This window comes from Callorhinus ursinus, unplaced genomic scaffold (genome assembly GCF_003265705.2).
Source record: "Callorhinus ursinus isolate GAN/ISIS: 27379988/994484 unplaced genomic scaffold, GSC_fseal_2.0 scaffold18, whole genome shotgun sequence".
Taxonomy (NCBI): Eukaryota; Metazoa; Chordata; class Mammalia; order Carnivora; family Otariidae; genus Callorhinus; species Callorhinus ursinus.
In genome coordinates, this window is record NW_027397080.1 from 30822934 (window position 1) to 30837993 (window position 15060).

The window sequence follows — 15060 nt, forward strand, 5'->3', positions numbered from 1 at the left end:
CCCCCCCCCCCCCCCCCCCCCCCCCCCCGCCATCAGTAATCTGCTTTCTGACTCTTTGGATTTGCCTTTCCTGGACATTTAATATAAATGGGATCATATGATATGTGGTCTTTTGTGACTGGCTTTTTTTTTTTTTTTAATGTGTCATAATGTTCCAGGTTTTATCCATGTTGTAACATGTGTAAGTATTTTACTTCTTTTTATTGCTGAATAATGTTCTATTGTGTGGATGTACTGTATTTTAGTTATCCATCTGTTTAATTTTCTATTTATGGGCCGTGCTTTGGGAAAGTGAGTTTAGGAATTCTATCCCCTTTCATATCAGGGGCTTGGATTCATAAGCATTTGGTTTCCCTTGTACTTGGCATTGTGGACATCAGGTTTTTTCTTTAATTGTATGATAACAGAAGCATCCACTTGGCTCCATGATCAGGCAAGTCACTGATCAGTAATATTACTCCTAACAACCTTCAGGGCTTGCCGGGAAGCATCGAGATTTTCAGGATATGTTACTTCTGTTTTCCTAATTCAGCTTCAGACACCTGTTGTAATTACTATTTCAGGCAGTGCTTTGAATTAGTCTAGCTTATTTCAGAGAACAAAGAACATGCCATCTTATAGTTTTTGTAATGGTATTATCTTTATGGATTGCATATTAGTTAAGCATAATTATGAACAAAGCAACACACATGCTTAACCCCTTGAAATCTCTGTGATAGGCACATCATTTTGTTTAAAGCAGTGGTTCTCAACTGTAAGCAACTTTGCTTCGCAGAGGATAGGTGGCAATATTTGGAGCTCTTTTTTGTTCTGATTGGAGCAGAGGGTTGTGCTATTAGAATCTACATAGGTAGAGACCCAGGGATAATGCACAGGACAGCCTCCCCACAACAAAGAATGATCTGGCCCCCAAATGTTTATCGTGCCACAGTTGAGAAGGCCTGCTTTAGAGTGACCATTGAATTTTCTTTAACCCACTGAGAAGTGATGCAACTGTAGGCAGTGTGCAAGGCAAAAAATTGTGTATGTATTTGGTAGAACTTCACATTTAACAATGTAGGAAATCAGTTGCTTATATTGAGTTTGTGTGTTCTTTTAAAGAAAGGGATGATTGGTTGATTAGTTATTTATTTGTTGTTTATTTATGGAAACCTCCTTGGGCACCTCATCTTTGGGAATTCCTTACTCCTACTTCAAATGAAAAGATTATGTGTTATTTAATTTTAATTGAGTTGTTAAATGTAATCTAGAGTTTTGCCTGTTTTGGGTGCTTTTCCCCCACCCTTTGCAGGTCCTATGTTTTGTTATTATGTCTTTTTTTTTGGAAGAAATTGTCAAGAGTCCACTAATCTTCATTCTTTCAATTTCCCCCCCTCGCTTCTGAGGGAGGAAGTGTTCCTCTAAGCATTACATCCACTTCTGAATACGGGGTATTCATTCAGCGCTTCCTCTCTTTTGATACCACAGAGGTCCCTCTGAATTTGACTAGTGCATCCCATCTCAGTTATTTACGTTCTTTCAGTAAGATATGTGTTCTGGGAAGGAGTGTATGAACTCAGGATTGATTGAGTTTAAATAATCATAACCTCAAATGTAGAGAATTGTTGGAGGGGCATGTATAGCCAGCCATTTGCTTATATTGTTGGGTTTGTCAGGTGGAAGAATGTCACAACCCATTTATTTTTACACAGAAGAACTACTCTTAGTACCATATCAGTTTCAGATAAAACACAGTCTTACCTCTGCGTGGGTTCACAGACCTGCTGACCCCATATTTCAGTGTTAACTTGCAGGTTTGTCAGTGATTTTTCTGGCATATTTTGAGGTATTCTCTGCAGCAGGTTGCTGTTTATGAGAATAGCTTATTTCTATCCAGTGAGGACAAGTGTTAAAGTGACATTTCCCTTTCCAGAGCAAAAGTCATTACATTTTCTCTCCCAGGATGTTGATATGAAAAGGAACAGGAGAAGAAAATTGGTTTCCCTTTGAAAGCAAGTTGCCCAGGGCGCCTGGGTGGCTCAGTTGGTTAAGCGACTGCCTTCGGCTCAGGTCATGATCCTGGAGTCCCGGGATCGAGTCCCGCATCGGGCTCCCTGCTCACCGGGGAGTCTGCTTCTCCCTCTGACCCTCTCCCCTCTCATGCTCTCTCTATCTCATTCTCTCTCTCAAATAAATAAATAAAATCTTTAAAAAAAAAGAAATAAGCTAATTAAAAAAAAAAAAAAAAGCAAGTTGCCCAGCTGTAGCATGCCTTTTTGGTGTTCTGTGGCATGCTGGCTGCAGCTGCTTCTCTTAGAGGCAGGGCCCCGCAGATGGGGTAGCTTTCTTGGGTCTTCCGCATTTGGACCATCTCATTTTGTTCCTAAAGGAGAATGCTAAATGCAGAAATGGCAAAGGCAGAAGTTCTTGAGGTGCTTTGGTTCCTGATCTAGGCTTTCAGAGATAGTGGATTTGAAAGCAAGCTTGTTCAGATGGAACTAACAACTCTTAATGGAAAATATCTTCAGTCAGACAAGATGAATGTTTCCAAAATGTTTCAAGAGACTGCAATGACACCCTGTTTGCCTAGCCTACAGTTTCAGATAACTTGGCTTTTAAAGATGGGTAGTTTAAGGCAATATGGCCTTGGGGTTAAGGGTATAGGCTCCGGAGTCTGTGGCCTGGGTATATATCCTAGATCTAACACATAACTGTGTGATTTTGGTCTACTTGCTCAGCTGCTCTGTGCTTGCTTTTGCATTGGAAAATGTATGTAACAATAGTACCTATTGAATAGAGTTAGGTTGATCAATGACCTGGTTTACATATGTTTTTTCTTGAATAATTATTAATCTAGTGAAGATTAAATGAATTAACATGTAAAATCCTTAGTGCATATTAAATACTCAGCGTTAGCTGCTTTATTATTTTAGGAGCCGCCACTGACTATGCCCCCTCGCCCCAGCTTATTTCCTCCTGGTTTTTCCCTGTAGTTCCCATTAAGGATGGTGATTTAATCCACCACTCTTCTTACTGTACTTCTTTGTACCTGAAATGTTTTCTCTATCATTTTGCGTGTCCCTACCCTGTTCATGGTTTATGATCCACCCCAAGCACCACCACATTTGTTGCTCATGAAATATTTTCATTTCCAAATAAAAGTCTTATCACAGTGCTCTCTTGACTTATCTAGCTCATGTGTGAAAGGGAGGGCAGGAAAAGGTAATTTATTGCTGCTCTTTATATACCAGGCAAAGTTAGGATCTGAGAATACAACAGAGGTCAAAAACAGTCAAGGGTCAACTTCTCATGGAGCTTCTAGCTTCTAGACAGCTGTTAACCAAATCACACAAATAAATGTGAAATTACAGTTGTGGAAAGTGTTGCAAAGAGGGGGGGTTGCCTGGGTGGCTCAGTCGTTAAACGTCTGCCTTCAGCTCAGGTCATGATCCCAGAGTCCTGGGATCGAGCCCCGCATTGGGATCCCCGCTCTGCGGGAGGCCTGCTTCTCCCTCTCCCACTCCCCCTGCTTGTGTTCCCCCTCTTGCTGTGTCTCTCTCTGTCAAATAAATAAATAAAATCTTTAAAAAAAAAAAGTGTTGCAAAGGGATTTAACCTAGTCATTTTGGATAGGAAAGGACATCTCAAGGAAGTTGCTATTGAGCTGTGACCTGAAGGAAGAGTAGGAGCTACCTAGGCCAAGAAGGGAGAGGAGCATCACAGACCAAATGAAGAACTTGAGCAGAGTACTCCCTCCCGGTAGGAGGGAGTGTGGTGTGTTCAGGGAACTGAGGGAAGAAATGCCAGAGCGGTGTGAGATGAGTCAGATAAAAAGGTATACGGGCTTGGAGCGCCTGTCTGGTTTAGTCCGAGGAGCATGCAACTCTTGGTCTTGAGGGGTTGTGAGTTCAAGCCCCATATTGGGGGTAGAGCTAACTTAAGAAAAAATTAAAGGGCCTTGTAGATCATGTTATGATTTGGGTTTTTAGCTAACATAAGTGGGAAGTCATTGAATGACCATTTTTAAGGTGTGGATTGACATAATCACATCAGCCTTTTGAAAGGTGTACCCTGGCTAAAGTGTAGAAGGAGAATTGTAACGGTTCATAGGAATAGATTTGAAGAGAAGCCAGTTGAAGTGGTCCAGAAAAGCCATCCTAGGAGCTTTAACGGAGGTTGTGATGTTGGAGGGGTCCTGAAGTAGAGGAAGTTGAGAGAAATTTATAAGGTAACAGTGACAGGATTTGTTGATGCTAGGATGAAAGGTAGGGAGTAATGATACTGCCTAGGTGTCCAGCTTGCATAACAAGGATGGGCAGGGGCACCAGTCACTGAGACCATTTAGAAGAGGGGCTCATTTGGGGCCACAGTGTGCCTTTGGTTTGGATATATGGGGGTACCTTTGAGACCTCCAGGAGGAGACTTCCAGGTGGACAGTTTTCACTCTGCCGAGGTTTGGTAGACATGTACATTTGTGGATTACCTGTGTGTTTGTGTTACCTGTGGGCTGATGGACATCTATGAGATTGATGAGGATGGAAGTTGAGGATGATGAAGGGACCCCACACAGTGCCCTGTAGAACTCCTGCTCTGGCTGGCAGGGTACTGGGGGTGGGGGATCAGGTAGATAGGCCCATGCCAGGTCAGCCAAAGGCAAGCAGCCTTTCCAGAAGGACGGTATGTGTTCAGCCCTAGGATGCTGAATGGTCAAATGATAATGAGGTCGACACTCTCCAGTGGATTTGATACAGAGAGGAAATTGCTTTAATGGGAATTGTTTCAGTAAACATGATAGGATAGCCATGGTCCTTGTCAATTAGTGGAGAATGGACACAGGTTAGCAATGGATGATGGTAGTGGGATCAGCAAGGGCCCTTTTACAGGCAGTGGGGAACAATGGGAGCCTTCCTGGAGTTAGGCAGCAGAAATGCCCGAAGCCCTGAAGGCGAGCAGAGGTTAGGCAGACCAAGGGGAGGGGATGAGTATTCTAAGCACATGGGTTCCTGAGATGGAAGGAAGTGCTTTGAGGTGGCTGGAACACACAGGAGAGATGGAGATGGAGAAGCAAAGGGGCAGTCAGGACATGAAGGTCTCTCTGCAGTCTTTGGAAAGGAATGGCGGACAGTGAATTGTACTTTAAAGACTGGGTTGTGTGGGGGTGTGAATTACAGTTCTTTAAAGCTGTTTAAAAAAAGTGGTGCAGTGTCAGACATGCTGGCTGGCTTCATTGCAGGATGAATTGGAAGGAAGGCAGAAACAAAATTTTAGTCACAGAGATCAGTTAGGCAGTTGTGTTAATCTGTGTGAAAGATGATGATGATGCCTTATTACTGAATCAGTGGGAGCAGTGGGTAAAACTATAGAGATACTCAGGATGTGATTGGTAGACCCTAAGAGCTGAGCAAAATGCCTGGTGTGTGTTTGGGCATCTGACAAACATATTTCTTGATCTGGTTGAATGAGGAAGAATTAATTGTACTTCACTAGCTGCATTTGGTGAGTCAAGTGTCCTACAGAATTTGGCTTGAGTAACAGATTGTTAGCAGTCAGGGAGTGAGAACTCAGGAGGGAATGGCAGCTTTTCATGGACAAGTAAGTTTTACATGATCCCAGAGAGGATATTTTTGAATTTTTGTCATTTGCAGTCCATTTTACACGATTTAGTTCTCAGTTGTACAATAGAATTCCCCCTCCCAACCCGCGCCACAAGAGATACTAAGTTCTTGAGGGTAGGGATGATGTTTGGTGACATTTATATCTTGCACAGCACAATATACTATTGGGTATTATCTACTAGTGAGAGTTTACATCTGGAAAGCACTTCACAGTCTGTGAGTGTGTATGCATGTGGTTTGCTTAATTAACTTAATTCTCATAGCAGCTCTGTGAAGTAGCTGGTGATTGTCCCTATTTTACAGTAGTGAAATGGATTCAGAGAGGTAGAGTGATTTGCCCAAGGCAGTTCAGTACATAGAAGTGCCAAGAACTTGGTCTTGGCTTTTGAGTCCAGTTCTGACATGGGTCTGACCTCCTGGGACTGCTTAAATAGTGTCAGGAAGTGGTTTTCTAAAGTGAGGTTTGGGCCTGGAGCATGACAGAAATTTTAGCACTTTATCTGAATCGGTTCTGATAAGTAGTGTTGAGGGGTTTGTGGGTGGTTGTTGGCTTCACTTTGAAGAGGTAAACGAGGTTTATGTGCAGGGTGAAGTAGCTGAAGTTAATAAAGAGTAGTTCTGTATCACTGACTCTTGAAGGCCTTTGACTCTGATTAGATGAGAACACAGCGAGGCTAGCTGACCAGATTTTACCAGTTAAGATAAAATGATGAAGTGCAACCTGATAAATGTGGAAACCAGTGAGAGGAATATATGTTTTTTTATGAGTCCTAGGGGTGCTGCTTTTGGAAATGTATAAGTTGTAGGTCTGTTTTGAATATCCTCTCCACTCAAGCATGAGTAATAAAGGTTTTTGTGGGTTTAAAAAATTTTATCAGAAAAACTATGCACATTCACTTCCTTGGTGATTTCATTCAATTCATGTCTTTAAAAACTAAATTAAAAAGTAAATTTTTATCTCCAGCCTGGACCTCTGTCTACTGAAAATCTTTATATGTTTTTTTCTTTTTTTAAGATTTTATTTATTTATTTGACAGTGAGACAGCGAGAGAGGGAACACAAACAGGGGGAGTAAGAGAGAGAGAAGCAGGCCTCCCACTGAGCCGGGAGCCGGATGGCGGGGCTCGATCCCAGGACCCTGAGATCATGACCCAAGCCGAAGGCAGTCGCTTAACTGACTGAGCCACCCAGACACCCCTCTTAATGTGGTTTTTAAAAGGCTTCTCAAACTTAGCATGTTCGTACCTGAGCTCTTAATCTTTCTTCCAAAACTCATATAATGCCCACTTCACCATCCAGCTGCTCGTGCTAGAACCCTTGGAGTTGTTCCTGACTTCTTCCCTCACACCTTATCTCCCAGTTTGTCAGCATATCCAGTTTGACACTTATCTTAAAAATACATAGAAAATAAGACTTCTCCCTTTCTCTGCCCCTGCCATGCTGGTCCATCCCAACTACCTTCGCCTCTTACCTGGCTTGTTGCAGTAAGCCTCCTCCCTCACCGGTCTTCATGCTGCAACCCCTGCATCCCTTTAGGTTTTTTCTCAATGACCAGAGTGATCTTAAACACAAGTCAGATCATGTCTTTCTTTGTTACTCAGATCCCTGCAGTGGCTGAAATGTCATTCGAGTCACTTCCTGTCACTTCGTGGCACTTGAATAAAGGCTCCAGAGTCCTTACACTGGCATACAAGGGCAGGATCCAGCCTCCCCGCCCCCTTCACCTCTCTGAACTCATCTCCCACCACTTTCCCTCTTCCTCATGCCACTGCAGCCCCACTGGCCTCCTGTGTCTTGAGTGTGCTCAGCTCATTTCTGCCTCTGGACATTTGTACCTCCTCTCCCTCTGCTGGAATGATCTCCCTTCATGTGCCCTCCTGGCTTTTTCTCTAACACTCTTGCTTGGGGCAAAGCCTGAGGCTTTCCTTCACCATCATTTAAGATTACACTTCTCCCACACTCTGTGTCCCCTCCATTGGATTCCCCATTTAAGATCTGTTCATGTACTATATACATATCATTCTTTTGATTATGGTCTTTTCCCACTCCCTGGAACATCAACTCCACAAGAGCAGAGAAGTTTGTGTGCGGTTTTCTGCTGCTTTCCTTACACCTAGAGCAGCAGTAACTAGTACACAGTAGGGATTTGGTAGACATTTGTTCAGTGAATAGATGAAGACTGTTGTGAATCTGAACGTGTTCTAGATTAGATTTTCTTTCTTTTTTTTTTTTTTCTTATTAAAGTATCTTATAGGGGTGCCTGGGTGGCTCAGTCATTTAAGTGTCCAACTCTTGATTTCGGCATCTAACTCATGATCCTCGGGGTCGTGGGATTGAGCCCCGCATGGGGCTCTGAGCTCAGTGGGGAGTCTGCTTGGGATTCTCTCTCCCTCTCCCTCTGCCCTTCCCACCCCCCACCCCCCTCACACTTGTGTGTGTGCACATGTGCGCTCGCTCTCGTTCTCTCTCAAATAAATAAAATCTTAAAAAAATAAAGTATCTTATACTGGTTTTTGTTTAACTGGGTTGAGCAGTGAATCAACAGAAATACCCTCAATATTTTTGTCTTTGTAACTGGACAAAAATTTCTTTTGGGGAAGGGAAGGGCAAAGTGAGTGTGTTTCCTAAATCTGTCTGTGCAAATTATCAGCCTGGATGCGTGCAGGAAAAGTTAGCACCTATGAAGAGCTGGTGACCTTGGGGGCACAGATTATGACCTGAGTAGTAGGTTGCAGTCAGGTCAGATGGGATTTACTTTGGCAGAAATAATTGGCTGTATGGTTTCGTGCACATGGTTTCTTCACGGTTTCCCTTCTGTAGTCTATAAACTGGGGATGGTGACTTCTGTCTGGTTCACTTGATTGAGTTGTTGAGAGAAAGAATTGAACGAGATCATGGCAGGAACCTGCTTTGTAAACCCCTTATTGTTAACGAAAATGGTGTTGTTGTATTGGTAGATCATTTCTGGCAAATTGAAGTGACAACTACCCTTGTCATTGCCATCTGGTTTCTCTCTGGGTCCCTTTCCTCAAATGTCACATTATTATTGTGTGTTGGTCATTGTATAATGAGGCTCAGAAAAATTCTGATTAGTATGGTAAATGCAGAGGAAAAGAAACATACATCCCTGTTGCACTTTATATTAGAGCCAAATGTAAATGGTAATTGGTTGACTTTTGCGTTGGATTATCACTGTTTTAGTTAACTGAAAGTTGGATACACACATGGGATTTTATTTTTTGGATGCCCTCTCTGTTGTTTCTTGAATTTTTCTTTCTTGCTTACTCTTGGCAGAAATAACTCAAATTTCTTTGTAAAAAGAAGCTAGTATATGATTTTGTAAGGAGTAGTGTTGAATGTACAATTTGGACTTAATATTTCTTTCCTTTTTGAGTGCTGAAATAATATTTTTACATAATTTTCTGGTTATCTTGTTAACCCTGGAGAGAATGATCTTTTTCCTAAATAAGTAAGTTGTCTGTCCTTCAGCTGTATCTGAGAGGTTTTCAGCCTAAGCTGCTTGTTCTTTTTAGATTCCCAGTAGACCTTGCTATGTTTTCAGTGTCAAAGAGGAATGTTTTAACAACGGTGTTAGCTGATAGTTTTCTTTCTTGCATGATTGGCTTGTTCATGCTTTAAACTTAAGCCCAGTAGAGAAAGTAATATGTCTCTTTGTGTGTTTTCAATTGCTAACACTAGTGGCCTTCAGGGACTTGGGAGTATATTACTGTCTGGTTAGCAGATGATTCATCTAGGCAGAACTTTTGCAGGCACTGGGATAATTTTTCATTTTCTTGAAATATGTTTAGAAAATTGAAATCCTGTCTAGAAGCCTATTTCCTATGTAGAAGGAAATGTCTGTAGTACATGCCTGTACTACATGCTTTCTCCCTTCGGACTTTGTTTTAAATTGTCAGCATTGCTCCTTCATAGGTCTGTCTCCCAAAGGTGGTTGTGATTATTTTATATTTTTTTGAACAAGTAAGGTTATTTGAGGTGCTTGTGGAGAGGTCTTTTCTGGTGCCAGATTTGACCTAAGAGCTTTGGAGTGAGTATGTGATAATTTTTATGGTTTTGGTGTGACCAAATGGAATTTTCTCTGTGTTTAAGACATGTGATTGCAAGTTATTTGTTTGTTGTTGTCTAAGTAAAGACGACCAATCTTTCCTTTATTTGCATATGTCGTTTTCTGTCTGGCCCTAGTAACATAAGAAACAGATGGTTCTCATATTGATCAGTTGTTTGCCTTTTTTTTTTTTTTTTTTTTTAAGAGTTTGGGGGAAAAGGCTTTTTGGCTTTTTTTTTTTTTTTTTTTTTTTTAATATTTTATTTATTTATTTGAGAGAGAGAGAATGAGAGAAAGCACGAGAGAGAAGAGGGTCAGAGGGAGAAGCAGACTCCCTGTTGAGCAGGGAGCCCGATGTGGGACTCGATCCTGGGACTCCAGGATCATGACCCGAGCCGAAGGCAGTCGCTTAACCAACTGAGCCACCCAGGTGCCCAGGACTCTTGAGCTTTTCCCTCATTGTATCTTCAGTTCCAAAGACCTGGCACCTAGTTAGTGTTTAGTATAGATCGTTGAACAAATGAGAGAAGATGTTGAGGAAGCTGATACAGGACGGCAAAAGATAAATTACTGTTAATTATGTCCCAAAACTGACTTGTAAACAAAACAGTCCATGTCTGTCTGTCATCGTCCTCCCACTGCACTATAAAATTTTTTATAAGAATTGTGTTGGATTGGAATTGGAGATTCACTGTTCTCATTGTAAAGTCTTAAACACTTCAGTCTTTCCTTGTTGGGCTTAGTTCTAGAGAGGAGTTTACTAGGGAAATTATTTATAGTGGAAATTTGAAAGAATGTAAAAACCACCTACTATTCCCTAAAGATGGAAGGTTGTTTTTGGAAGCTGTTTGATTTTGCTAAGGCAGAGATAATTCAGAGATACCATTTTTCCTGGAAAATAACTAGAGTAGTAGACTTAGAAGATGGGAAAAATTGTGATTGAAGGCAAAAGAATCTTGCTTTGAGGGTCATCACTTTTATTTGAGTCAATGCCTGTGTTTATTCTTGAGAGGAGCTCTGGAAATTTGGAGATGTGGCTAGAAAGAGTCTAAGAAGATAATTCCCTGTGAGAGACATCTTGAGACATTTTCCCAGGCTATCCAAATTATTTTTTTTCCCCCAAGTGGAAATAGTTTTAGTATATAGGTTCTTGCCCTTGTAAATTGAAGTTGTGGGTTATGAAGCTCATTTTATGTTGTCTATTAGGGTACACTTTACTTTTTCCTTCAAAAAAAGAAAATAAGTGATGTACAGAAAGTATGGTTTACTATTTTGCATTGAGATGTTTTCATTATTGATGTGGTATTAAATCCCAAACCATATGCTAGCTGAGGCCAAAAACTTTATATACTTAAACTTTGTATCACTTGTCCTAACTTTTTTGCAATGGTTCGGCAGGTTTTTGGGGCTAAAACATGAGTAAGTAAGACACTCATTTAACAAAACATTATTTTAGGAAGGAAATATGAAAAAATGTTAAAGTAAAATCAATTTCTCTTTCTCTCTTCTTGCCTAGCGTTTTTGAAACGTTGGGGTAGTTGGAGTGGTTGGATTTTCCCTGGAATTGAGTGAGAAATTCAGAAGACTGAAGCCCAGGCTTACTGTCTACCTTTCACGGAGGCCTAGCCGTGAGAGGACAGAAGAAGGCACGTGGCGAATCATGACAGCTGACAAAGACAAAGACAAAGACAAAGAGAAGGACCGGGACCGAGATCGGGACCGAGAGAGAGAGAAACGAGACAAAGCACGAGAGGGTGAGAATTCAAGACCACGTAGGAGCTGCACCTTGGAAGGAGGAGCCAAAAATTATGCTGAGAGTGACCACAGCGAAGATGAGGATAATGACAACAATAGTGCCACCACAGAGGAGTCCACGAAGAAGAACAAAAAGAAACCACCGAAAAAAAAATCTCGTTATGAAAGGACAGACACTGGCGAGATAACCTCTTACATCACTGAGGATGATGTTGTCTACAGACCAGGAGGTAAGGAGCACAGTGTTTGTGGTGGAGAAATGACATCAGCATTTACAGGCCTCTTTACACGTTAGGGAAGGCAGGGGACCCAGAAAAGGAGATACAGTAGTTTTGGGTAGAAAAAAAATCAAGGTAGGAAACACATTGACCCACTTCGGGGCAGTTGGATTCACTGGCTTCTCGTTTGTGTCTGTCTCAACTTGGTCTTCTGTCCTTGTTCATTTGTCAGTTTCTTTCCTTGTGTCCCTGTGCTACTGCTTCTCTTGCTTCACCATCTCCTCAGATTTCATTTTTTTATTTCCTCCTTGCTTTTTATCTTCAACACAATTAGGCAGTGGTGACCCTGCAGAATAGAATACATAGTAGGATAAGTAAACCTCAGTAAAGATTCTTAGAAGCAGGATGTTTCACATTAGCTGCAGAGTGAGCAGAAGCTGAAGAAGTATCTTTAAAGGCCTTTAGACCAAAGTTTATTTCTCCTGATAACCTCCTTTCCCAATGAGTCGAGCTTCAGAATCTCTAACCAGTGATAAATAGAAGTTGCTGAAGACAACTAACTTGCTTTGTTTTCCAGAAAATGTGCTATAGTTTGCTCAGTGTATTGAGGTTTATAGCCTTGTTCAGAGAGAGACAGACCCAGCCTTCAGATGAGATGCAGGGAAACCAGTGATTGAGAACCTACTGGGCACCTGCAAAACTGTCCCCCCCTTTTAAAGATTTATTTATTTATTTGAGAGAGAGAGTGTATGCGCACTAGTGGGGGGAGGGGCAGAGAGAGGGAGAGAGAGAATCCCAAGCAGACTCCCCACTGAGCCGGAGTTGGGGCTGTATCCCACGACCCGTGAGATCATGACCCCAACTGAAATCACAAGTCAGAGGCTCAACCAACTGAGCCACCCAGGCACCCCACAGAACTTTTCTTTTTTCATGTCATGTGTTGTGTGTGTTAAGGTATTTTTCTTAAAGAAGTCAGTAAAACTAGCTAAAATAGTTTTGTTTGAATTACTTATAATGCTGAGAAGTGACATGAATTTCATGAGGTGTAATTAAGAGATTAAAAGCCTCCCAGTTTGGTGTTCTTCTAGGAAAGGGAGGTTAGAGAAATTACATTATGTCGTTAACCTGGTACAGTTGTTTTACTGAGGAGTACTGTAACTTTTCTGAACTTTGTGTAAAGTACCAGAATTTTTTTTCCCCTGTATAGGAATTTGTTTTGAATTTCAAAAGATAAACAGTATTAGGACTTATATAGATAAACTTATAGTCACAGCTACAATTTATTGATGATTAACTGAGGAGACACATGACATAAAAGTATAGCGTTAGGTTTTAGGCAAGTTAGAGCTCTGCGGTAGAGATCTAGTAATGTGTGGGTCACAGTATCGTCAACGTCTAAGATTTAAAAGACTTAAATATTGGACAGTAAGAGTATCTGAGCCACTGAAGAATGTCTCATTACAGAGTACCACACATTACATGCTATTGACCTATTCAATTCTGAATCGTGGGAAAGGAACAGAATGTGTTAACTTCTTTAGATAGAGATTATATAGTATCATAACTTAAAAATAAGGAAAGATCTTACTTGTTATCCTTTTCTCATGATACATAACAATTCAGTTTGGTAATGTGATCGTCTGGATCATTGTCAAAAGGCCTACTGCCTTGTGCAGTACTGAATGCCCGCCTTTCTCAAGGGAATGTTACTCCTCTGTCAGTGGCGATACTTTCCTCAAATATTTGTAGTCAAACACGTGTGGGAAGTGCTGTACATACTGTCCCTGTCATAAGAGATTCATAGTTAATGACCCTGAGAAGTCCTGCACTTCAGGTAACCTTTGTAATGTTAAAAAAAAAACCCACAAAAAACCACCAAATCTGCTTTTCTCCCCATTGATGGGATTGTGGCGCCCTGTTTCTGCTGGTTATCTCCCTAAGAGAAATCAGTTTTGAGGAAACGGGTTTGGGAGCCATTGCACATTGATCTTGCACCTTCTAGTGGATAGTAGAAGCCCTTCCTGCCTGACGTGTGGAAGAGTATGTGAAGGGGCGTCACTCGGGGCTTACTTACAGTGAGTTCTTAAAAGTGTGGAGTTGAACTGAGTAATTTATGAAGGCAGGCATTGTTTCGTAAATCTGAGGACCTTTGTGAAATATGAAAAAGATATGCTCTCTCCTGAAGCTAAATATGTTATAAAGAATCTATGAAAACCAAAAGTGATGGGAAAGTTTTCAGTGACACTCAGAGCATAACCGCTTTGTGTGAGGTGCCCCTTGTGCTCAGGTGGGTGACAGTGTTGCGGCCTGGGGTTTGCACATTGCCAGGTCCAGTGCATGTGTGACTCTTTGGTAAGGGGACTGACCTTGACCTCTCAGTGTTCTTCAGATTATTTGGTCTGAGAAGAATGAGATTTTATTGAGAAAATGGATATTATTTACAGTTTGTCACTAGCTAAAGTTTACTCTGGTGCATGGTCACAACTAGCTCTTTTTTGCCCCTGCTCCTCATCTCTGGAGTTATTTTTTATTTTGTCCTCAGGAACTCAGCATGATGGACTTGAAGTTATTTATTGCCCCTGTTACCTCCTGCCTCAGGCCATTTGCACTTGCAACCTGCTGTTGCCTCAGGCTAGTGAACCCCTCCCCCATATGCACACAGACTTACTTAATTCCTGTCCTTTTTTCAGTCCTCCCCTTTCAGTGTTACTGCCTTTCCTCTCCCAGGTTACACAGATTTCCTTAATAAACACTGTCATAGCATTATGTATCTTTTCTTGTAGAACTTACAACTAATAATTTTCTTTTAATTTCTCTTATTTCAGGATTAATATCTGTCTCTCTCCTCCATAAAGGCAGAAAGTCTGTTTTTTGCTTATCATTGAATTCCTGGCACCTATGACAGTAATGTAAATCTAGTGTGTATTTTTAAATATTTGTTGAATAAATTTCTGAAAACTTTTCAAACATTTATTGGCTGATTAATGATGTCAGAATTAGAATAATGGAATGGATGGATGAATAATGGAATAAGTTAGAATATGGAAGTCTGTCTTGAATCATTTATTTGCCAATGAATGATTTAACAGACTTGTTATAAAAATCAAAATAAAAACCTTGTGGGGCTCTATTATATATGCCCCCATGTCTAATCTAACTTCTTTGTTGTCTTATCAACCTTACTCTAGTTTTGAGATGACTGTCACGGTAACAAATTGATTTACTACACAGCTGTGTGCAGCCAGATTTCCCTTATGGGCTTCTTTAGCATAGGATATTGATTTCTAAAGTTTGCTGTGGGTGGCATATTAATTTCTTTCCACTATTTTCTCCCTCCCCCCCCCAGCTTTACTGAGATATAATTGACATCTAATGTTGTTAAGGATGTACAATGTAGTAATTTTAAATATGTATATATTGCAAAATG

At 41.0% G+C, this 15060-nt stretch overlaps 1 protein-coding gene across 4 annotated transcripts in view; it reads left to right on the top strand.

The window, feature by feature from the left end:
* The window catches only part of RERE (arginine-glutamic acid dipeptide repeats), a 411538-nt gene that overhangs the window by 141748 nt on the left and 254730 nt on the right, over positions 1-15060 (top strand). For all 4 annotated transcript variants that reach the window (XM_025856826.2, XM_025856830.2, XM_025856827.2 and 1 more), the window contains exon 2: positions 11177-11645. In XM_025856826.2, coding sequence (XP_025712611.1) covers positions 11321-11645 — 325 coding nt within the window. In that variant the 5' untranslated portion in view covers positions 11177-11320. The remainder of the gene's footprint in view (positions 1-11176; positions 11646-15060) is intronic.